Here is a 25,663-nt window from a genome sequence, read left to right on the forward strand (position 1 = left end):
TCAGAGAAGCAGCTATTGTTTCTTCTATTTCCACTGCAGACACGTCACATTATGATGCAGGAGTCTGGTTATTTACCCAAGAACCAAACTGAATGTTGCGTTACTGCTTTTACCTCCTCCTGCTCTTCAGGATAATTTTGTTCTGGAAAAAAAAAAAAAAATTCTCTAGTAAATCAAAGACCAGTCAGAACTTTATGACCCAGTATCAGAGCTATTTTTGAGACTTTTAAGGCAAGTTTAAGTCTTAAAAATCAAATGCATAAAGATTTCCGGCTCTCTGAATGCTGACCATTGAAATGACATGGCTTATATATGAGGTCACAGTACAGGGGTCACGGTTTGATACATGCAAAATACAAATTACAAAGACTGATGAACGCAGCTCTGAGTTTCTGCCCAACAACTTTTAGCACTCTAATTCAGCTGTTGCAATAACTGCAATATTGCAAGACCATGCTAATGTCAAGCCACACACAGGGATGGCAAGCACCTACCACTACCGCTATGTGTATGTCTTTTCTTTATTTCATGGGAGTGCTGCATGTTTACACCATGCTTCATACACCAGCAGCGTGACGAGGCGCTGAGCACTGTACGATTGCTGTTTTTTTCTGGTAAGCGAGAGTTGAAAAACGTTCAATGAGTGAAGGAGGGGATAGACAAATACCTCAAAGACCAACCTGCACATCGCTGAACTACAACAACGGAGGAGAAATAATAACATAACCCACACAGACTGGTGGGTCCATCCTCTCCCTACATGCTTCTGCCTTCCCTTCATCCAGAGCAAGTATTCTAACTTGTGCCGCCATTTTTACTTCCTCAAATATTCTGTATCATATCAACTATGCAACCAAAGCATCCCAACTGAAACCACAGCCTCCCATGTTGCACCTCATTGCTCTGTGCTCTGCATTTAACAACAAACAAGTAAAACTGTGTCAACTTTGTCATTTAAACAAGCAGCAATACACCCTGATAAAAGCCCAACAATAAAGCTTGCTAGCAATAAAGAGTCTGTCAGCAGTTCGAGAGGTTTGAAATGGATCTGTAAGCCTCCCACATTACCAGATAATCTGGGCTGAATATTGGTACTGACCAAGGGCCCAGACCAGATTTCTCCACCAACTGTCGGGAGGGATGAGTCAGAGATAAATTTGCCAAAAATTCATGTAGTCTCAGTCGGCTTTAGCCAAGTCTCAAGGTGAAATTTTCTGGCTTAAGTCCAACCTGAGTCCATGTCTCAAGCCTGCCAAATAATGTTTGAAATGACGACCTACATCAGTTCTATCTTTAAAAATATATCATCTTCCAGACATGATTTTCTTGAATACAGCAACATAAACTTTGGGGACAAAGAGAGGCATATGGCATGCAACAGCTCAATGCAAACATTGCATTTTCATGGTGTTCATTTTAACCACGAGGCCTCGTGGACACTGGACAGCCCGTACATATGACGGTATTTCCATCAAACTGTGAATACATACTGAAGCACTAATTCTGAAAAGACGAGATAAGATAGAAAGAATTTTAAGGAGAAAGAAAAGTGCTTCAGATTAATCACCAACTAGATTTTTATGATGGAAAATAATCTTAATCATATCTGTGCGATCATCTCATCAACCAAATAAATTAAAAGTGGACTTTAGAATTAAATTAGAATTGCAAATTTATCGGCAGATAAATGCTATCCTAACGTGGTTTACCAATCAGTATGAGAGCTGAAGCCTGGATCACATCGGTAAGAGTGGGGTGACCTTTTGGTTACAGAAATTTTCACTGACAGTGGAGTCACAAGTTCAGTCCTTATCAATGTGTCCTCAGAGAGACACTAAAGCAGCAGATATATGCCTGAGAATAAAAGAAAACATAAATCCAACCTCTCTGCCTGCTCTCCTGACTGTCCTGTAATAATCCTCGCCGTCCCAGTAGACACCTGTCCTGACCAGCACTCCGCAGGTCCACCGCCTCCAGCACAACATCCCGACTTCCCTCAGAGCCACACCAGAAATCTCAGGATCCAAATAATCTCGGAGCAAAAAACCCATCAACGAGCCTCCAGGGCTCCCACTCCCCTCGTCCCAGATTGGCCGAACCCCCTGCCGACGCTCTGCTCATGCATATTGACTTTACCAGCTGTGTCAACAACGCAAGGAACAACACTAGAAAAAATTAACTTATGCTGGGAAAAAGAAAAAAGGTTTCCAGTAGCTCAGCATGTCGGCTTGTCTGTCAAAGGTGAGGTGAAACCTCTTCGAATAGTGCCACAACAACAGCAGCAGCACTGCATCTCTGTGGTGTTCACACACTTTATAACCCTCAAACAGAAAATGAAAGCCAATGATGAGGCATGGAACTCAAAGGGACTTCCCTGATTAACTGAAGAAGGAAACTACACTCATCCCCAGGCCGTATGCTGAGAGATATTATCAGCAGTCGACCCGCTCCACAGCTTTACCAGGTAACACCTTCTGAAGCATGACTACACCTGACTTATGCAATTAATCATTCATGTTCTGTGCCAAATAAAACTAGTATTTCCGCCTGCATGTCTCTGCGAACCAGACAAGTTGCGGTTACAGTTTACATTCAGGTCTGTGAAAAAATGGATGCTTCACATATATCTTCCCCTGGCAGCACAGAAGATCTATACAATCAGCACAGTCTCAAGGTTGATACCCAAGATTTAGGGTCACCAGTTTAGTTTCTGTTCCTGATTTATGATGTTGAATAATGTCCAGAAAGGCAGTGTTTTTGCATAACATTATGATGTCACAGTGAAGCTGAACTTTGACCTTTTGTACATAAAATGTCATCACTTCATTATTTTATCCTAGTAGACATTTCTGTGAAATTGTGTCATAATTAGCAAATTAATTCCTGAGTTATGGCCCAAAATATGTTTTGTGAGGCCACAGTGACCCTTATCTTTCAAAACCAAATTCCAATCAGTTTATTCCTGAGTCCAAGTGGACGTTTGTGCCAAATATGAAGAAATTACCTAAAGAAGTTCCTAAGATATTGCCTTCCCGAGAATGGGATGGACACCCTGAAAATATAATCCTTCCAGCCACGGCTATCGACATTTGTGACAAATTTGAGGAAATGTCCCTCTGACCTTATTGAAATATCGTGTTCATGAGAATGAAACAGAGGCAAGGTCACAGTTACCTTGACCTTTGACCACCAAAATCGAATCAGTTCATCGCAGCAGGCTGAGCAAAGTATTCCAGACATCCCTCTCCCCAGCGACAGTTTTCAGCTTCCAAGGCGTTCCCAAGCCAGATGAGATATGTAATCCCTCCTGCGTGTTCTGGGTCTGCCCTGGGTCCTACCAGTGGAACGTGCCCGTACCACCCCTTACGGGAGGCGCCCAGGGGGCATCTCGACCAGATGCCCGAACCACCTCAACTGACCCCTGTCGACACGAAGGAGCAGCGTCTCTACTCCGAGCCCCCAAGCTCTCTACCCTATCTCTATGGCTGAGCCCAGCCACCCCACGGAGGAGGGTCATTTCGGCCACTTGTATCCATGACCTCATTCTTTTGGTCACTACCCAGAACTCATGTCCATAGCTGAGGGTCGGGACGTAGATGGACAAGTAAATCGAAAGCTTTACCTTCTGGCTCAGCTCTCTCTTCACCACGAGTCTGACACAGCGTCCGCATCACTGCAGATGCTGCGCCAAACTGCTGATTCATCTCACACTCCACTCTACCTTCACTCATGAACAAGACCTTGAGATACTTGAACTCCCCCGCTTGGGGCAGTAACTCTCTCCCAACCCAGAGGGGGCAATCCACCGTTTTCTGGAACCGTTAGGAGTACAAAATACTAAGAAATTACTTCATGGCGATCTTGAGACATTTTGATCAAGAGAATGGCACGGACGTAAGCACGGATCGACAATCGGAAAACAAAATGCATCCGTCCAGGGCTGTTGCCAGCACAGAGGCACAAAAACAGGTTCCTGCCTGTTTTTGAGGACTGGATGCAGCAACACTGACAGAAGAAACCCAAGGACCAAGACAACTTATTCAAGTGGTTTCAAAGCTGTAGTCCTGTTCTGTTCAATTAGTCACGTCACATACCTACAATCGTAAAAAACAAACCCCACCAGAGCCCAATCTAAAGTGGACCGATGTGCTCCTATTCAGGTGATCTCAGTTTTTATGTTTTGTCCATATAAGCGCTTGATTGACAGTTTTCCTACCAGCCTAAAGGAACTGCACAAACCAAACAAACAAAGCAGAGTGCACATTTGGAGGGGCCATGACAAAATAAATCAATATGAAGGGTTGCAGAGCTTTAAAAAGTTTTGAAACGACTGGCTGAGGTTCAAAAGCCTTCTGGAAAATAGAAGAAAAATCAATAAATAGAATAGAACATGATGCAGGTGAAGAGAAAATTGCTTTGGCTGACTTGAAACAAACAACCCAACCATCACAGGCGAATTTTTATTTTTTCCTCTTATATGCCCAGTTCCTGCTGCACTGGGAAATAAACCCCATGACAGAGTTTCCCAGTAACGGACAAAGAAAAGAAGAAGCTTCCCATTCACACCCAGTGAAGGCGGTCTGAGCTGCCTCGAACAGCGTCTGGATTTATTCCCTGACATTATTTCAGCCAGCAGAGCCATTCAGGTGCTCCTCTGAGGTCCTGGCATTTAAAAATGCTTTCTCATGTTCACTGGGAGATCACTGGGAGAGGCGGCCTGACAACCGTCGCCTAGGCTGAGGAAGACATTAACCAGCCTCTCTTTGTTTAGAAAATCGTACCGTGATAAAGATTACTTTTTTGGATTGTTCCACAACATTAATAAGAATCTGTTTTCAAACCAAGTTTCACCTTTTCATTTTATTCATTTGAATGGCTGTTTGTTGTTTCTTTATTTTGTGTCTTTCAAGGGAGGTGTTTCTGTCAGCAAGTTTTCTTGTTTTAAAGGTGTGCAGGATTTTGGTTAGAAAAAGCAATGTATAGACTCATACTAAAGTAATCCCTCTCTATCATCACCTTTGACCCACTAGAAGTGTGCGGGGGGTTTATTTATCTGCAGAGACTTTGCCTCTCTGTCTGAATTATCAGATTGTTCTTCTTTGTCGTGTTGCGGATATTTCTGGGCACATGGTGCAGGTGAGGTCAGGAGTTTATATAAAGGTAATGTCCAGGTGCCAGACCATATGCATCCAAGAAAAAGCTACTAGAATTGTGGATACAACACATAGAAAACGCAAATAGAGCGAATGAGAGTGAATCTGATGTCAGCGATTACTTTTACTTCTGTTGTTTAGAAACAGTTACACACAATTCCTGCATAGCATACCTTTACTTATCAATATGAAGCAAATGTTGATCGCACAATGCATTAGCTATACAGTAACGATACCATCAGCGTTTAGATTGGTTATCTTTCAGCTTCACTTTCACAAGTCTTTCTGCCAGCGGGTATGATCTAGCGCAAAATAAAACCTCAATTTATGGCACAAAGGAAGTGAATCAACCAAAACAGGAAGAAGGTAATGTTTTGTTTTCTTCTCTAAAATTACCAAAGTCTGTCTAAGTTCTTGGCAGTTACTATCCACAGTAGCAGACATGGCTGACGGTGGGACTAGCTACTAACTCAACGTTAAGAACAGTCATGAGGACAGCCTGCTCTCTGTTGTCAAGGGCCTTTTGCCACCACCATCGCCTATACCTGTGCATCTTACTGACGAATACTACAGGCATGAGGTGAAGGAAGAAGAAAACCATGATGAAGTCATTTTTGAAGTGAGGCCAGACATGTTCAAGGCGAGATCCTAAGCTGGCAGTGCTGCTGATGAAGAAGAGATGTAGGGTCATCCCCAAGATGGAGCTGATGCATCCTTATTGTAAGCTTGTGTCAATATTAGAAAGCTTCTCAGTAGACGCAAAATTAATATCGTCCACAGCTGCAGGATGAGTCATCAACTTTCTTTTTGTTTTCCAGGAAGTGACAAACTCTAAACAACTTTAAGAAACCTACAAAACAACTTTTTTTGTCATCGTTGAGACAGATACTGACGTATAAGTGACGATCAGCATAAGACATATCCCAGCTGGCACCAGACGTCAATATAAAGTCAGAAAGACATAAAGTTTTCGTTGGAATAAAAATCTAACAATGTCAGAATTTCACATTATGTGGATGTTATGATGTTTTGCAGACATTGGGTTTTGTCCTCCATACTTTACGACTAAAAGTTTTCATTCTACGTCAAGAAGACGGTTGCATGAGGTGTTTGGAAGATGTTGGACTGTGGTTGCTTAAGAACACAATTTAAACCCAACAAAACAATGTTATCTGTCATCAGTATTCTAATTGACGTCGGTATTAGACATCCTGACTGAGCGGCAGCCTCCGGGACTGAAAAATGAAGCCAATGCAGAAGTACAAAAAAACTGCAATTCCTTGAATGGCCACTTGAGGCTGGCTCCAAAAAACAGTTTTGGTCTCTATAGACCGTTTCAAACTGGACAACATAAACATTCTAAATGGGTCCCTTTGTATTTCCTGTTTGAATGTATGTTAATGCAGAAGCTGACAGGAAGTAAACAGGGACCAAAGTTGTTGCCCTAGCAACAGAAAAGCAATGAAACGGTCCATAGCTAATTTTAGCGTTCATGACAACGGTACAGGGGTGAATGTTTTGTAACTCATTTGATCACATTTGATTAAGGCTTAAAGTTACTCATTTTTTTTTCTCAAAAAAACCAAGATGGCGATGGCTAAACTTGCTGAAACCAGTGGGTGACCTCACAGTAGATACGTTCACTATTATATACAGTTTATGGTCCTGACATTACATTTTGGTCAGTCAATGCCACAACCATATATCCATATATATCGTCTAACGTCCTTGGTAGCCAGCTTGGATTTGATCAAAAATAATGCTACACATCTACTTTGCTTTGAACTTTAACCAGCTTCCTGTGAGTCAAAGAAACAAGAACAGGGACAGACAATGAGAGACAATAGCGACGCTAAATGTCAAGTAACTAATACCCTCTCCCTCCCTTCCTCCCTGTCCAGCAGCTGTCCCCAGTGTGTTCTGATCTTTCCACATCACCTCCAAATCCGCCTGCACACCGGTTCCCAAATCCCCCGTCAGTTCTGCTGTACACATACCTGCCCTTGAGCCATTGTTCCCTGCCAAATATTCTATTGTGCTCTCCAAGCCCCCGGCCCTCTGTCTAGTTATCCTGCCTGCCTTGTTTATTGACCCTTCACTGCCCTTTCTGGACTTTAAGCCCCTTTAGACTTGGTTGCCTGTTGTGACTGTCTGCCTGCAGCTGAACCTTGTTTTTCTGTTCAATGACTCAGATCAGCATCAGATCATCTGTGGAGGCTTCAGGGACCGAGTGGGAGAGAGGAGTGAGGGGACTGACAGTACACTAAAACTGCCTGAGGACAAAAATCTGCATATTGTTGTACTTCAAAACAACATTAAACCTGAACAGTGGGTGAGCGGGAGTGTAATTGTGCAGCAAATTAAAGCACGACTGCGCATTCAATCCCTAATAATCGTTGATTGATGCAATAAAATACTTGACTTGTTTGCTGAAAACTGTGTCAGTGTTAACACTCTGATAAAATACTTCCTCACAGCATCGACACTTCACAGAGAACATTATCAACAAGTCTGCAGACGTTCATTCATTTCCTTCAGAGCCGACTGACAGTTTGACAGCCTGACCACTTGGCAGCTGAGAACATCTGGCTGCTGTTAAACTCTTTACCATCGCTGGCTGTCAACGAGCACTCACATCTCTGCACCTTCGTGTTTTCAGACCTGCTTCATAGACAACTGTTGTGTCTGGCAAAGCTCACGGCTTTTAACTTTTAAGTTTTAAGTCTCTAACAACTGCTGCATTAACTGCATTTTTATATTTCTAACACTTGCCTCTGTTACCACGAGCTGAGTAATAATGTGAACTCATCAAACCCATGCAATGTTCTGACAGGAAATGACAAAGCCAAATAAACAATATCACACCCTGACCTCAGAGTGACATAAGAACAACCATGATATAAATAAGAAACTGTGAATAATTATGTTGATATAAATACTGAGTTCAAGATTATAACAACATTTTATTTTAAGAAGAAAAGTGAGGAGGTTTTGTTTGACATTGTACTTCAGCAAGAAGTATTTAAAGGCCCCACACTTTGGATAAGGTTAAGGAAATTTAATGGCTTTGGTTAAATATTAATTAATCTATCATGTCTCATGCACTGTAGTCGTTTTTCACTATTAAAGTAATCCCACTATTCTTGTCCAAGAATGGTTGCAGGTGCCAAAACATCCCATAAAAACACTGCTTTAGTCACTACAAGCTAGGGCTGCCCCCAAATAGTCGACCAAACGTTAGTCGACCAGAAAGGTCATTAGTTGTCAAGATTTCATTGGCTTAGTCGCAGAAAAAAACTCCATTAGGAGCTGCACCTTGTCAAAATAAATCCAAACCTATATGACTGGACCATGTGTGACTTTACTTTACTTTCAGGTTAATTTCCAGGGCTGGTACCTGCGGTTATTCCACAGGCTAGTTAATAACATGTCGGGCAGGAAATCCAAAGTGTGGGATCATTTTGAGAAGGTGAAGGACGAACCCAAGGTGATATGTAAACTCATCTTCATTGGTCGACTACAAACATGACGTATCATCTGAAACATGGAAGTAGCTACATGCCCATTAGCCCACAGCGTCATTAACAGGCGGCTCGCTCAGTGTGTGACGTGCACTTGGAGATAAAATATAGGCCAACCCATTAAACCACAGCAGAAGAAGAGGCTACAACAAGATGGTGTAATTAAAGAGCTCCAGTCTAACATCAAATCAATGGATGGAAACACGACATTTCTGGTTCATGTGTTTTCACAGTCTCCTTGTCGCTTCGCACAGATCTAATGTTTTTGGCTCTTCAGTCGATGTTTAAGTCACATGCTTCATGTACGTCATGACATATTTGCCAAGCCTGTTTCCAGTGCACTTTGTCACATTTTGCCTTTATTGATACATCAGGCCTACTTTTTTTTGCTGTAATAACTGTTTGTTTTTTTTTTCTCTTATTTTCAGTGTTTTCACTCATTTATTTTCATAAGCAGGTGGATGGAAGCACACCTGTAGCATCTATACCTGTGAGGGTCTGCAGAACCTTTAACATGCAATTTCAGATATAATGACCTATGTATTAAACGAGAGCTCCTGTGATTTAGTACGTTTTAGAATAGATTTTAAGATTTTTACTGATTACTTTAAAGGCTCTTCATGGTCTCTCTCCCAGTTACATCTCTGACCTCTTAGCGCCATACACGCCGCTACGTACTTCGAGGTCCTCGGGCAGCAGAGGTCTTTTGTCTGTTCCAGAGGCCCGGCTGTAAACCAAAGCAGACAGAGCGTTTGCTGTCAGGGCCCCGAGGCTCTGAGGAGATCTGCCCGAGGAAATCAGGTCAGCAGAGGCAGTGATCTCTTTTAAGTCCCTTCTTAAAACAGATTTTTATCGGAGAGCCTTTCCTGACTTTATTTGATTTTCTAATTCACTTAAATTGTCCTTTATTTCTTCAGTTTTTATACACTGAAGTGTTTTCATCAGTTCTTCTTAAAGTTGCTGCTTTCATGTCTTGTCTGTTTTGATTACTGACATGTAAAGCTCTTTGTAACTCCTTAGAAACGTGCTTTATAAATAAAGATCATTATTATTAGTAGGAGTATTGCTGCTATTAAGCTGGGAAACTTCCAGGGAAAAAAGTTAAAAGCATCAGATACAGAAAAATACACATTTTTTAGTCCCTAGTACAGGTCTTGCACCATAAAACAGAGCACTACATTCCCCATAATGCACCAATTAACATCATCTTCCCTGATAAACACACACTGGCAGTTTGTAACACAGGCTGTGTGTAATAAATTTGTCATCTGTGAGCGCGAGCTGAGATAACCCAGATGACTTCACCATGACTTCATCAGACTTGACAAAGCTCCTCCGCAGCCACAGAGGACTTTATACAAGTGTTTTCACAGCCTGGCGGTTTCTCTTTAATACTGCATAAAACAGAACTTTACGACGACGTGTCCTGACTTTATTTCATTTCACCCAGCCAGACCATAATACAACTGCAGACTGACAGCAGGAGGAATGAGTGACTTCATTTGACCCCAGAAGAAGAATCCAGGCCGCGTGAAACACAATCAGCCGAGAGACACCGAGCTGTTGTGAGCACAACAGAGAGAAGCCTCTCACGCTGACAACACAGCAGAGTATCAAACATGGTTCAATATTATTGTTAGAGCATGTTACATACAACGACATCACCTCAGGTGCTCCTCAGAAAACATGAACAACAAGCTAATCAAGTTCACAGGAAGCAACAGGATGTGATTGGGGCTATTATATATCAGGATGTTCTTGGCTCCGCAGCAGCAGATTCATGTTCAGTATTTCCACAGGTGGAGAGTTTCAACAGTCAGACAAAGCTGCGTTCACAGGCCTGTATTTCTGATGAAGGACGTCTTTATTTGCAGTCTGTGTAACTGTGCATGAACGCACCATCCTGGCCAATCTGTCTGCACTTAAAACTAAAAATCCACACAGACATTTAAAAGGAAGAAATACAACACTATAATAGAATACAAGACCAAAAGTATGTGGACACCCAAACACAAACCTGAAAGAATAACTTGTTTTTGTGTGTCTAAAATTTCCTCTAACTTGAACAAAAAGGCGTGCAAAACATGAGAAACAGTCCCGAATATGACATACACTTTTGGACACTTTTCAGTGTTCTTTTCTTGGACGGCTATAAAATATGTTTTTATGGTACAAACTGCAATTTTTCTGTATTTAAACACTGAATAAAGAGCTGTAAAAAACAAACATAGCATGTATAATAAAGATTTGTTTCTCTTTTTTAGTCCAAAATCTAAAAACCATTGTCGCTCAAAGGTGAAGTGTGTGAGATTTAGGGCAGGGGTGTCAAACATACAGCCCAGGGGCCAGAACTGGTCCTCCAAAAGGTCCAATCCAGCCCACTAGATGACTTTGCACACCGAATATTGATGCACTTGTGAAGGCTGAGAGGAGCAGTGAGCAGATACTTTATGTAAACTACTGCCTCAGAGGCTTTTCCACCCCGACCAGAAAACAGCTCTCTGAAATAACAATGAATACTTACTGTGGTCAGATTTAAAGATAATGAACATTGTGCAAAATATTGTCGACCAGCAGCTTCAGCACAAAACAATCTGTATCAGACTACTATCTTAAAACAATATTTGTGGAGCCCTGCTGCTGAGGCACTGGCAGAACTTTAGATTTAAAATGGTTTATAAGGCTGCGGACGACTTAATCCTGCTTCTCCAACAGCTTCTGCTTTAGTGGAAACATTTTGAAATAAGTCACATGCAGTGAAAGTGAGTCGTAGACTGACTGAATGTGGAAAAACTGAGACATACTGTTAGATATTTTTCTGAGGATATCACAGGGTGCTCATCATTTGTTTTGCAAACAGTCTCAGAATTAACTTTACAGGACAAAAAAGGGAAAATTTGAAGGGGTTGTTATTTATAGGTCATTGTGCAGTGGTTTTACTGGTCCGGCCATCTTGAGATCAAATTGGGCTGTTTGTGGCCCATGAACTAAAATGAGTCTGACGCCCCTGATTTAGGGGGATTTGGTGGGGTCTAGCAGTGAACTGCAGAATGCAACCAGCTAAAACTTCTCCCTAGAATTCCTTCAGTTTCTGATGTTTATGAGGGTCACACCAAAAACCAAATTTTCTGCAGAGGTCTCTTCCTCTCCACAACAAACAAACCAGGTGATTAAAACCGCTAAAAACACTGAATAAAGTAGTTTCACGGTCCAAATCAGTGTTTCTCCGATGCTGTTTGGCAAGTTGGAGACAGGCCATTAGCCCAGCGCCTGCTAATGTTAGGTCACCTTTTTTCTATGATAACTTAGATCCAGATGTTCAGGAGGTTTTTACCGGGAGCTGAATCATCCGCAGAGATCTCTTCCTCTCCAAAACAAAAAGACAAGGTGATTTCAACCAGAAAAAACACTGAGAAATCAGTGAAACTCTGACGCTGCTCGCTGCAGATGTGCTTCTAACTATGGAGGCTGCTTAAAAAATGCAAATGTCCCTCTCTAGATCCAGTGTTTGGTTTGTCTGTTCTGGGCTACTGTAGAAATATGGCGGTGCAACATGACAATCTCCACAGACAAGGACCTGCTCCCTATGTAGATAGAAACGGCTCATTCTGAGGTAACAAAAACACAACAAGTCTAATCTAAGGATTACACACTAAAGAAAACACACTTATTATATTCCTTTTCTGCCAATATATCCCCCTAAGTCCCACACTGGACCTTTAAACAGTTGATAAATATAAAACTGTTCAGTGGGGACATGTGAACAAAAGAAATTATGATATAAAGCTGCAGAAAATATTAACAAACAACCTTCTACCGACAAAGAACTGTAAACAACAAGCACTGCAGTCTCAGATAAAGAGCCTGCGACCCTGCAGGTTTAATATCGGGCTGTGCCCAATTAAAAATGACTCCGCAAATCAACAGTGTTAATCAGATGTTCACCCACATCAGCGGAGGATCTGTCTCGTGTTTTCAGTCTCAGCGTTTATTAACGAGGCGACACAGGACACACATTCATTAGGCGCCGTGGGATTATTAGAGACACGACCAAGCATGTCAAAATATCAAAGGACACACCCTCCTCTGCAGGGAGACGGTTGCCGGGGTGCGCAGCTTTTAGTGGCACACACACACACACACAATATACACAAAAGCTGTGTTCACACCCAGATCTCTTTGTTTTCTCTTTAGTTGCATCCACATGGATAAGAAAAGAACAATGAAAGATGAACTTGGCAGTTACAAAAAAAAAACGTATGTTCCCATGTGAAGGAAACAACCACAGGTGACAGGTTTTGATTTTGGCAGCCAGAGGCAACTCCAGGTAAACATATCGCATCACCTGAGGGCAAACTGAGAGTCAACATGAGGTGAAAAGTCACCTTAAGAACAGCAGAGCAGGAAGAGACGCCAAAAATTGCATCAAGTTTTGCAAAAAATTACACTTTGAGCTAAAACCTTTACCCTGAGGGGCTGACAAGTTTTCAGAAACTGCTCATTAGACGGCGATTGAGTCATGCAACTTTTGTTTACGGGCCCCGATTGGCCGTTAATTGGTCCGAGGTGTGAAACAAAACAAAACAAGGACAGAAAAAGCAGCAAAATCAGCTTCTCTTCTCCAGATAAGACCAGAAACTCACCGTCCTTTACATCAGCTACGACATGTTTTACACTGGAAACCACGCAAATAATAAACCACACACTTATATATTATTGATGCACACATGCTCTCATACAGTATTCCTTTACATCACACAAATAGACAGCTGCAGGGCTGCATGCATACGACGACATCAGGGCTCCTATAGCGTACAGCAAGTTAGATTTAAGACATTTGAAGTCTTCTTAATGCAGCTCAGGATGAAATTTAAGACGGCATAAATTATGTAGGGTTGGGGACAATTTTGCCCAAATGTTTTTTGTAAACTAAACATGACTTTTTTGTCTTGTGGCGGAGACGAGGGTAGAACAGAGCTGGGATGTACCTGCTGTTGGATGCATCGTTTCCGCTGCAATTTTGTGTTTCTCACTCTGCGTGTGGGACTCCACTGCTTTGACTCTCATCGTGCTGAGTCTGAAAAACTTTTTGCACATGCATTCATGTTGTGAAATCTTGGTTAACGGCCAATTTTCACTGAATCTGCACTTCCTCATGTCATCCAGGGCTGTGGTTTCAAATGTTTTCCCTCACAAGGACTCATTGTCTATCAGTGGGTAAACAGACAACCCCTGACTGAGTGACATATTTTAAGGATATTTCATATTATGCTCAGTGCATAACAATAACTACAGAGAAAAACTGTACAACTGACCAAAATATTGAACTCAATTTGTGCAAAATGAGCAACATGGATGAATTCTGAGCGGATTATTTCCTGTTAAAGGCATCAGAGATGATATTTCCTGGTTTTTAAGAGACTTTTTATACAGCTCTCTGTATTACAGATTTTTTTTTTCCATTTTTAACAATCATACATACTTAATAGGCGTCTTTTTTGACAGTGTTTTCCTTTTCCTGACGCTTGGCCATTGTTCTACAGGCTCTTTGGTGTTTAACTGGGTGAGGCTGTTGAGCAGAGAGTGGAGGCTCTGTGAGTGCAGCCTGGGTTCAGTTTCTTCGCTGCATCCTGTGTGATTGTTTTGCAGTTTATATCTTGAAAGTTTAACACAACAAATTCATTTAGTTTTCTTCACAGAAATTAATGAAACGCCTCAATAAAGACCTACTGTTTTTAATTTTAGACACTCTCTGTGACCCCCTGTGAAGCTTTGGTGACCCCTAATAGGGACTGGGACCCCCAGGTTGGACACCATGGATCCAGGGTGCAGTGACAACCAGTTTGCAGAAGGTGAAGTCTCTGCTCTGAGCATCACGGCCAGAAATGAAATGTGAGTGTTTTTTATTTTGCCAGCCTGACCTGCATGGTGTTAATGCGAGAGGCATTCTGCATTTTTTGATATATTACATATTATTTTGACATTTTACCATGCAACGTCAGAAAAAAAGATTAATAAAATCCCACTTCACATGAGTGAGCTGAGCTGAGCTTTTTGAAGACTTCTGAAAGATTAATTTAAGACACTTTAGTACCAAATAAGCAGGCTTTCGGTTTGGTATGCATTACAAACCAAATTACATTTACATTTATTACATTTGGAAAATAATAATAATACAGCTTAAATTGTGTTAAATATAATGTTCTTAACAAGGCAGCCCACACAATGCAACAGGCAACATGCTGTCTGCCCCCCCCATCCACCAAACCAACACATTATACTCCAGTCAGACACACTGGGAGGAAGCTATGCTAAGCTAGCTCATTGCAAGATGGTTATTAACACCATTTATCAGAGATGAAACATCCTCCAATAACCTACAGGTCTGGCATTTGGAGCCAGTTTGGTTCTCCTGTGAATTATGAAGGTGATGGCGAGAGAGAGTCGTGCATAAAAAACAACAACGGCGTGTCGCATTTGTGTCACGACGGTTGGTTACACCAGTGGGAATACTTAAACGTGTCAACTGGCATCACCCCAGTGTGTCCAACACACATGCTACAAGCCAGGGGCGTAAATATAGTTAGAGACAGTGCAGACTGTGCAGTTGCACCGGGGCCCGTGGGGTTCAAAGAAGAACTCATCTCCATCATGGTTTTCTGTTTTTGTAAAATAGTATCAATCTCTAACAAAATTAGAAGCTTATTCTACATAAAGTGTTCAGTTAAGCTAATAATTTCCAATTTTCTTTTGTAGTTTTTGAAGACTGCTGGGTGATGTGTGTGTTGTTGTCCAATATCAAGTCTCAGTTAAATCATTTACCGTGACAATACAATTTACAGCAGCTAGTTTTGGTGCAAAATCTCTCATGACTGACACATGGATACAACATTAAAACTGCAGTAAGACACACCATTGGTAAAATATATACATCTAAACTGTCTGTGTGCACTTCACAACTAGTAACTAAGGCACACTATGGCCCACCTTAACTACCTTATGCCACTGCAACAAGCTAATGTTATTCCCACAACATTTTAGGCAATCATTCCCAAACAAATTCAAATTCAAATGACTGTGGCGATTGGTAACGTTACGTTTCTAGCCACGAATATGAGACCCAACTCTGTAGTGGAACCTGCAGGCTTTATTAAAATGCTTAATGTATTCAAGCTCTGTTAGAAAATTCCTTAACAAGTCATTTCAGCTAGATCATAACTCCTGCTTTGTACAAAAAAGCAAAAGCACAAATTATGATGTTAATTTTAATACATTTATAAAATCAAAAATCTGTTTTCTGTTTCATTTCATCTGCCTGTCCTCGCTGCTATCGCTCCAGCAAAGATCAGACAAGAAGCATTCGCCCTGGCCCTCACTCGAAAGGCATAGACAAGTGAGTCCCACCTCCTCCACAAGATCGCTACGGAGACACCACAGTGCTCGTGTCTCAAGTCCCAGTGCCCCTTCACCACACACGCCCAAGACCTGCTTCGTGCAGTACCATCTGATACCTCCAAGGCTGCCTGGGTCAAGGCAAGATGGAGGGACCAGTGACGGTCAGCAGAACCATCAAGGCTCCATCACTACATTGAAGACCGCACAGCAATGGACATCCCTCAACCGCCTGAGGACAGGCATCAGGAGTCTAGTGGACAGTGCCCATTGTGAATGTGGGAATCCACGACAAACACATAATAACCAGCTGCCCCAAATGCCGGCCACTGAATAGCAATAGTCGTCTAATTGACCTGAACGATGAAACACTGGACTGGTTTGGTCAACGGAGCTGAAGGTCTACGGACGTACGCCAGAAGAAGAAGGAGCTGCTTTATTTTATATGCTGCCAAGAACACACCCCAGAGGATGGGTTACTCAGGTAAAACTCCATCATTGTTCAAAGTAAGTAAATATATACTTTATAATGTTAGTTTTAATGAATTAAATATTTTAAACATCAAGGAAATTTCTACTTTTTTGCTGCATTAAATCAAACTGTGAAACCAGTGTGTCCCATCGAACCAAACTGGGAATTCTGTAAACTGTTAAACCCATTTTAGACTTATGAATCAACACTGAACATTGCGCAGGAGCCCTGTGACATGTACACACAAATATTGGGATGTACACAAGTGAAACACTGCGGCACTGGACAAACAAGCACACACACACACACTTCCTACAAATACCTGGACATTACAATGACATCTACTTTAATTACACAGCATAAAAAGTAGAGTTTTGTTTGCTGAAATCGCCTAAAAATACAAATGTAATGCTCTTTTATGTGACTAGAATGATGGTACAGCACTGCTCCAGCCATACACAGCATCCTACTCGCGCGCACACACACACACACACACACACACACACTAAGTATTTAAATGTACCATGCAGTGTACAGTATATCACTCTTGAGTACACAGAAACATACCTCAGATACACACATAGAAATGGGCATATATACACACCATGCAGTTACAAGGTAATGTATGCCCCCACACACACACACACACACACACACACACACACACACACACACTCAGCTCTCTGCGGTGTAGTGGCGTGGTAGTGGAGCTCACCAGGTCGTCCAGGATGGTGACAGGGAAATCGAACATGCACATCTTGACGGGCTGAGCGAGGGCTCTGTGCAGGCTGAACAGGGACTTGGCTTCCATGGTGCACACTGAACGCACCGCGTAGCCGCCGTTCGGCCACTCGCAGCAAACATACACCAACCACAGATAATAAAACAAGAAAAGAAAAATCAAGAAGGAACTCCCCGAGCTGTCTGCTTGCTCGCTCGCTCGCCCTGCCTCTCACTGAAGACTGCGAGGAATCCGTCTCAGAGAGAAGAAAAAAAAAGAGGAACCCTCCACCTCTACCTCCACCTCCTTCCTCCTCCTCCTCCTCTTCTTCCCAGCCACCAACAAACCCTGCACTCTCCTCGTTTCCCTCCCTCTTCCTCTTCTCTTTCCTCCTCCTCCCTCCCTCCCTGCCTGCCTCCCTCACCAGGGAGCGTCTTAACTGTCAGCAGCTGCTCTCTTGTCTCTCCGTCTTCTGGAGGTATTGCCCAACACTCAGCTGTTGTGCCACAACCGCAGTGTGTTTGCTTTCTTCTTCTTGTGTAACGTTACAGGCTCAAGTGCTCAGGCTTGCCACACAGCCGCATTCGTCTGACAGACCCAAAAAAAAAAACCTTGCCAAATGAAATGCAGCAGGTACACAGAGAGGCTGCGAGTTGCCGTCTTGACTCTCTTCTGCTTCATTATGCTGCAGCGATTTAATCAGGAGGGAAGGACCGGCTGTGTTTGGCTCCTGTAGTGTCAGACTGTCTGTGTGCGCCCATTAAAGATGAAGCAGGGTGACTGCTTCAGAGGCTGATGTATGAATCAGCTCTCATTAATGTTGCTGGTAAATGTGGAACCAGACGTTCTGGCAGGTTACCAGCCCTCTTTGGAAAACTGTTTTCTTTGGTAAATATCTGTCGGGACTCCTCTCCCTCCTCCTGATTAAATCTTTGATGGTATCAAAGTAAGTAAGTGCGGTGGCGTGTCTTCACCGCGCCCGTCTGAGATCCAGAGGAATAAGTACATCACACAGTGACGTCTTTCTCTAAAGATTTTTGGTGATCAAATTTGGCACTTTGCTGTGTGGCACACCTTTCTCTGTCTGTCCATGCTGGCTTCACATTTAATTCAATCTACTGAGTACAGCTCATGTAAAGGGACACAATGTTTTCATGAGTGTTTCTCATATGTAGGGTTGCATCGGTACACCGGCTTCAAGGTATACCGTGATATAAAAGTTGGTGGTTATCATACCATGTGCATTTGCTTATCTACGATACTGAATAAAAATGGACGGAGAGTCTCCCCTTTATTTTACTTAATTTCTAAGAGGAGACTTTTTACACACACTTCCATTAACAAAATGGTTTCATTCATGCATTCATTCATTTTCCATAATCACTTATCCTGCTGGAGATCGTGGGGGGTGGAGCCTATCCCAGCTGACACTGGGCGAGAGGCATGGTACACCCTGGACAGGTCACCAGACTATCACAGGACTGACACACTAGCCCTTTTTAGATAGGAATTGTGCAAATTTGCAGGAAAGCCCAATCAGTCTTTTTTCAGCATTGGCAGTATAAAAACAAAATCGGGGAGTGCAGCAAAATGCCGCCTACCTACTTTTGTTTATACAGAATGCGCCTTTTTCGGGGCAATGGGGGGCGTGAGCAAGCAACAAAACGTGTAGCTCAGCGTGTGACGTAAACAGTGATGTGGGAGGGAAGCCGCGGCTGGTCAGTACTTCGGTGATTCTCTCGTAAGTCGGCTCGTCCTTCACCGTCCCCGTCATCTGACGGTTAATGGCGTCTTCGTTTGCGAGGACAAGGAGGGCGCACAATTCCTTGTCTCCCCAGTTGCTCATCTTTACAGTGTCTGTCAGGTTTGTGTTTCCCTCTTGCTACTAGCTGCTCGCTAATTCCTGCTATCAGCTGTTTCCTGTTTATCCACCGCCAGTGGGTCGCACGTGCGGCGTCAGGTGCAAGACTGAGTGCACCTCAGTATTTTTAAACTAAAAGGGTTCCACCAATATGTCTACCCTACGAGGCGGAAAATTCGGCACCTCGGATCAACTCGCCAATCCGGCTCTGTGTGTCTAAACACTCACAGCTTGCCGGCAAAACGGCCCAACACTGGCAGAAAATCTGGCAGTGTAAAAGGGGCTATAGAGACAGACAACCCTTCACACTCACATTTACACCTATGGCCAATTTATGCCAGGTACACACTACATGATATCAGCCCGATTATTCTGACGCAGCGTTGTGCAGTGTCGGCTCAGATCATGAACGACAAAGAGTGTCGTACACAATAATCCATTGCCTCATCTCATGTAGTGTGTCATAGTAGATGACAACCGACGCCACATCTGGGACGCCTCACGACGTTGTGACAGAAAGTCTACCATATCTGAGTTTCTTTTTGTCGTTCATGACTTCTCCTGTCACAGCTGTTACTTTGACCAATAGGAACACAGAGCAATCTGCTGCTGTCGACAACTGTACGGCAACAACCCCCCAGGGTTTTGATATTTCCTCTAGGGATGTTACCACACAGAGTAAAAAGGGAAAAATGATGGCGTCAAACAGCAGAGGCACTTTGTCAACCCGCTGAGTACTGCCATTAGCATCAAGCTAGCAAACAATGTTACGTCTTCATAATGGAGACGGATAGAAAGTAAGAAAATTAAAACGGGATGTTATTTATTTATCCCTCTGTATTTTGATATTACTACTTTTTATCTGCTCCCATTTATCTTGATAAAGTCAATGCATCGCGCTGTCATTTCAAACTCAACACTTCCTGTATCTATTTCAAATTAAAAGCCCCTTATAACTTCAGTTGAGAGAATCCCTTCATTTTCTAAATAGGCTTTTATTGTGAAACATTTGCAGGAACTTCCTGTGGAGGATTCAGTGACTTGCATGTTTGCATGCTGTACTTCAAATGTAGCTCCTGACATCTGGTGGCACGTTTTACGTTTCTACAACAACAGTTCGGCTGTGACATGAATAGACTAGTGACTGAAATAACAGTAACAGCAATAAAATAGGACAATGATGACATCACACACATTGTGAAAGACGACCGGGGATAATTGGTGAGTACCATCGTGTAGTGTGTCATGTCTGTCGACAAAGTCACGGCACGATTTTATGACTCCACAATCGTTTAATGTGACATAGTGACTTTCAGAACAGGCAGAAAAATTATTACTGATTGTTAATTATACATGTGCATCTATCAAAACATATGCAACAGTTTTAAGGTAAATAAGAGCATTTTGTCTAACTTTGCATCAAAATAACCATATTTCATTTTGGATGAACAGAAATAAATGGAAATAAAGACTAGAACATACTCACTTTTACCTGGCAGATTTTTTTTCCATGGAGGATCGACTGAACCATCAGGTGTTCTGAGCAGTAAATGTTAAAGCTTTCAAGATGAATCAGTGATGAATATGAAAATGTCACAGATTATCACTCTAAGTGTGCAGAAGTCACACGTCTCAGTGCGAGTGATGTTTGTGTGAATCTGTTGGTGTTCTGCTCCAACATTTGACGGCTAATCTCACAGAGCAGGAGACATTTCTAGACATTTCTTCTATTAACTGGCCAATTAATTATTAGGATATTTTTTAAGTTATGGCTCAACATACACAAAAAGATGTTTCATAATAGCATATTAAATAAAGGTACTTTGAAGCCAGTCGTGCTTAGTGGAATCAACTAAAGCTGCGACTGATTCCGGCTTCTCAAAGATGATTTGATGCATTTCTTTGTCGTATATTATAGTAAAGTGATCTATTTCAAAATGTCATCTTGGGCTGTGGGAAACTATATGGTTTTACAGACGAAACGTTTTATTGTAAAAAAAACCTTAAGGTTAATCTGTTATGAAAATAATCATTAGATGCTGCCCTATACACAAACATAACCTCTTAGACGGTGCAAGTGTTATTAACTATATAAAATCGATATTTCTAAAATGACTGGTCATCAAAACTTTTCATCATCCCTTCAACCAATAATTAACAATAATTTCTTTTTACCTGGACAAGGGAAAGGGGTTTTTGAAGAGTGGTTTACAAAGGAGAAGATAATGGGGATGACGCGCAGTAAAGGGCCGCAGGTTGAAATCAAACCCAGGCCACTGCAAAGGATTCGGCCTGTAGGGGCGCACGCTGTACCTGTTTAGCTAGAGGTCGCCCCAGTATATTAAAATACTTAAAGCAAAGTCAGCAGCAAACTCTGGATAAGCCACAACAACAATGGCTGAACGTTTTGAACAGAGCCAGTGGAGCCGCTGTTTTTTCTGCCCTGATCTCAGCATTAACAACCTCCTCCTGTATTTCCATTTTAATTTATGTTGTGTAAATTCTCAAGGAAGATATTCTGGTGACAGTCCGCGATGATTTAGCTCTCATCTGCCCTCTAGTGGATCTACTTTTAAAGGTATAATATGGACCATTTCTGCATTAAAGTCTCTAAAAACGACTAGATCTATATTATATATTTTGACTTGTGTGCTTACATTATCCCAAATGTTCAATAATGTTTTATACCCAGAGAAATCTGTAACTTTATTTAAGAAATTTTGTCTTTCAATTGGTCTCTTATCAGTGGCATCATATCCTCTTTACGCCCTCCTCTAGTTGCGAGTAGGTAACGCTGCAGCTGGAGCAGCTACACGTCAGTCCACAATCAGCCCCTTCGGCCCGGACGCAAAAGCCCCGACAAAAATACTAGGTGAGTGATTAGCGAGCCATGAAGCACTCGCTTGAAAGAGGGGCGGTTGACATTGGCATAAAGATAAAGGTGAGGGTTACACTGACTTCGTTACTTTCTCAGTGAATCACATCTTCATCTTATCTTACTATATAATGATGAAAACTCTGTGTGTGTGTGTGTTCCATGTTTTTCTCCTCACTGACTTGGTCAATCCATGTGAAATTTGGCACAGTGGTAGAGGGTCATGGGAGGATGCCAATGAAGCAATATTACATCAATTGGCCAAAGGGGGGCGCTATAGCAACCGACTGAAATGTCAAACTTTGAATGGGCATATCTCATGCCCCGTATGTCGTAGAGACATGAAACTCTGCACAGAGATGCCTCTCCTCATGAGGAACACATTTGCCTCAAGAACCCATAACTTCCGCTTATATAGATTTTCCGCCATTTTGAATTTTTTGAAAAACACTTCAAATGGATCTCTTCCTAGGAAGTTTGAGCGATCTGCATGAAACTGGGTGAACATAATCTAGGGACCAATATCTAAAGTTCCCTCTTGGCAAAAGTTGGAAAACTTACTAAAACTGAGCTTCTATAAGGCAATGACTTTAACTATCTGCCTTTCAACGTGCTACCTCAACTACTAATGTACAGTTTTAGCCCACTAACTATCCCACTATTGGCAATGGTACTACTGTACTTTCAATAAAGCAACTGTATTATCAAATTCACAAACACTCTGTCTAAATACATTGCTCTTCTTAATGGGTTCAGTTGACTATTTAATCTGCAATTTCCAATGACCTGCATCCCAAACACACACCATGTGAAACTGTACGTGGGCAACTGTGCACCCAATGGGTATGGACTAGCATATAATGAATTACAAAGAGGATTATTGCAATGTTTGGCCTCGTAATTATTCACTACAGTGTCCCGTTGTAACGGGGTTCAGATAACCGTCACATTTGTCTTGTGCAGGTAGGGGTGGGGGAAATTTCCGATTCTTAGATGCATCACGATTCGGACGTGGACGAATCTGAATCGATTCACAAACGTCCAAATTTCGATTATTTAAATCTGTTAATTAGAGTAATACAGAAGGTTCTAAATAATGCGGAACTAAGAAGCGCGGTACGCGTCATCTCCGGGACACTTTGGGATGCGCACATGGAGCAGACACGCCGACATGCGCACAGAGGAAAACAAACATGGCTGACCGCCACCCACCTCGCCATGAGAGCTGAACAGCTTCTTCTAATTTAAAAGCAGATGTGTGGAAATACTTCGGCTTCTACAACGTTGACGGCAGAAGCGAACTGGACAAGAGCCACGTTATATGTAAGCTGTGTCGTGCTAAAATAAAATACTTTGGCAACACAACAAACATGAGAAGCCATGTAACTCGATTCCACCTGACGGAGGAGTCAGGGAGACGTCAGGCTGTTATTGCTGCGGCAACTAGTGGCGCTACCGACCAGAGAACAATCGAGGAAGCAATTACAAAGCTGCCACCCTCATCGGAAAAGGCGAAGTGAATTACGAAGGCCATCGCGGCATTTATTGCCAAGGATCTGCGTCCTTATTCTGTCGTGGAAAATCAGGGATTTCGAGCACTGCTGCATACACTGGAGCCCAGATACACCATCCCATCCCGATGCTATTTCACCGACACTCTACCATCAAACCAAAACGGAAGTCATAGCCTCACTGTTGAAGGCAGGCAGGTAGGAACGCAGTTACATGTGATGCGTGGACGTATGTCGCCACCGAATCATTTGTTACTCTAACTACGCATTTTATCTTGTGATTTAAGATACCTGTTGTTACCTTTGGTTCCGTACAACGAAGTTGTAACTTTCCAGTTTGCACGCATTTCCATTTATATGTTTAATAAAATATAATGGAAATGAATTCAACTCTTTCTTATTACAAATGCACTGTTTTTAAAAATTGCAAGTGTTGAATGCTTATTCAGTGAGACGAAAAGAAATGTGTGTTGTGAAATAGTGCATCAATATACATAAATTAAAGATGCATCAATAATCGTTTTATAATCGAATCGTAGCCCCTGAATCATAATCGCAATCGAATCGTGAGGTGCCCAAAGATTCCCACCCCTATGTGCGAGCAGTGGGTGCAGTGTGTGGGGGCGTGTAATGTACACTACAAACGGAACATGTCTGCAGCTATACATGTCTCTGTAGTTGCTCTAAATTTGGGGAAACATAAAGGAAAGTATGTAAAGGAATGACGTGATGACGTGTCATTGTAAATCATACAATTACACAGTAATACAGCGTTTTTCTGCCCCAAAGCATCATTTTTTCATTAACGTCATGCCATTTTGCAGTAATCCAGCAGAGACCAAACTGATGATATTATTTCAGTATCAATCCAGTTTACTACAATGTGCTAGTTTGACGAAAGGCTCATGCCAGTCACCAAACTAATGCGTACGGGAACATTATAACATTACAACACCATACAACATGGTCATAAAATTGTTTTTAGTATGATTTTTTTGACCACAGATGACAGCAGAGGGCTACCCCAAGACTGAATTCGCCATATAACGTTAGCTACACTAGCTGTAAAGGTAACTGACGTGACTCATTTACACATTAGAATGAAAGGACATAACGTGAATAAAACTTTAATACATTTCCTTATCCATGAACTTGATATCTGCCCGACAGTGTGTCACATTGTCGGTTGTTTAACAGCGGAGATGACAACTCCCATGATCCCACACTACTTCACAACATCATAAAAGTCCATCTTTTGTTAATGTTTCGATCAGATTCAGATTTCTTTACTGTCATTGTACAGACATACAGTGAAATTCAGGTGCACTCAAGGACCGGGCTCATAGATAAAAATAAGTAAGACATACTAATAAAAATAATGCCTCAGTTCCACTCACATCAACACAGTTGTGGTTGCCATACACTCATTTCCAACGTCCGCAGGTCAAATGGGATAAAAAAAACTGCTCATGCATTATTGCACATAAAATAAGTTATTACACTAAACATGGAGAGACCCCTGGTGTCAGAAATAACATATTGTGTGTATAAGTCCTCCAGGTACACTCAAGACTACGGGGGCGAGTGTGTGACTGATGCTGCTTGGTTTGCAGCCACTTGCTGATACCCATTTGTAAGGAGCTGGTATATCGAGGGGCTCAAGCTTAATCTGCAAAGTCGAGTTTGATTCGTGTTTCATCATCCAGGTGCTCTTCACTGCATCGATTACATTTCATCACTATGAGCTTTCAAAGCCTGCAGTCAGACTCCTGCTGTGTGGAAACACATTGCACTAAACTGAGGCTGTGTCTGAAGAGAAACTAAAACTTTACAGAACATTTACTTTCACAATAAACTGAAGGTTCTCAGTCTGCGTTGTTTTTGTCCTGCTGTGTGCAGGTGGTTCCCCACAGCAGCAGGAGTCCATCACAAACACTTTCCCCTCTGACTGGACTGAACCTGAAGGCCCAAACACCCTCCTGCAAACTCTGAGAAGTATTTCCAGTCAACCTCGTCATATGTAGGTCACACAGCTTTTACCCCAAATGGCTAAAACCGTGATAGAAAGGAAGTAAGATTGCCTTGACCTGAAAAAAAAAAAAAACAGCCTCAGAGCTGTGACAACGTGTCTGTACTTTGTTTTTGAAAGCCTCTGAG

At 42.1% G+C, this 25,663-nt stretch overlaps 1 protein-coding gene across 4 annotated transcripts in view; it reads right to left on the reverse strand.

The window, feature by feature from the left end:
* LOC117253070 (ral guanine nucleotide dissociation stimulator-like) overlaps nucleotides 1-25,663 on the reverse strand; it is a 94,659-nt gene that overhangs the window by 57,898 nt on the left and 11,098 nt on the right. For 2 of the 4 annotated variants that reach the window (XM_078170451.1, XM_033620414.2), the window contains exon 1: nucleotides 17,254-17,488. The exons of 1 other annotated variant lie outside the window; for it this stretch is intronic. In XM_078170451.1, the coding sequence (XP_078026577.1) occupies nucleotides 17,254-17,349 (96 nt within the window). In that variant the 5' untranslated portion in view covers nucleotides 17,350-17,488. Of the gene's footprint in view, nucleotides 1-1,883; nucleotides 2,149-17,253; nucleotides 17,489-25,663 lie in introns of those variants that run through there. One more of the 4 variants, XM_033620412.2, reaches the window with a different exon arrangement.

The sequence above is a fragment of the Epinephelus lanceolatus genome, chromosome 9, assembly GCF_041903045.1.
Source record: "Epinephelus lanceolatus isolate andai-2023 chromosome 9, ASM4190304v1, whole genome shotgun sequence".
NCBI classification, from domain to species: domain Eukaryota; kingdom Metazoa; phylum Chordata; class Actinopteri; order Perciformes; family Serranidae; genus Epinephelus; species Epinephelus lanceolatus.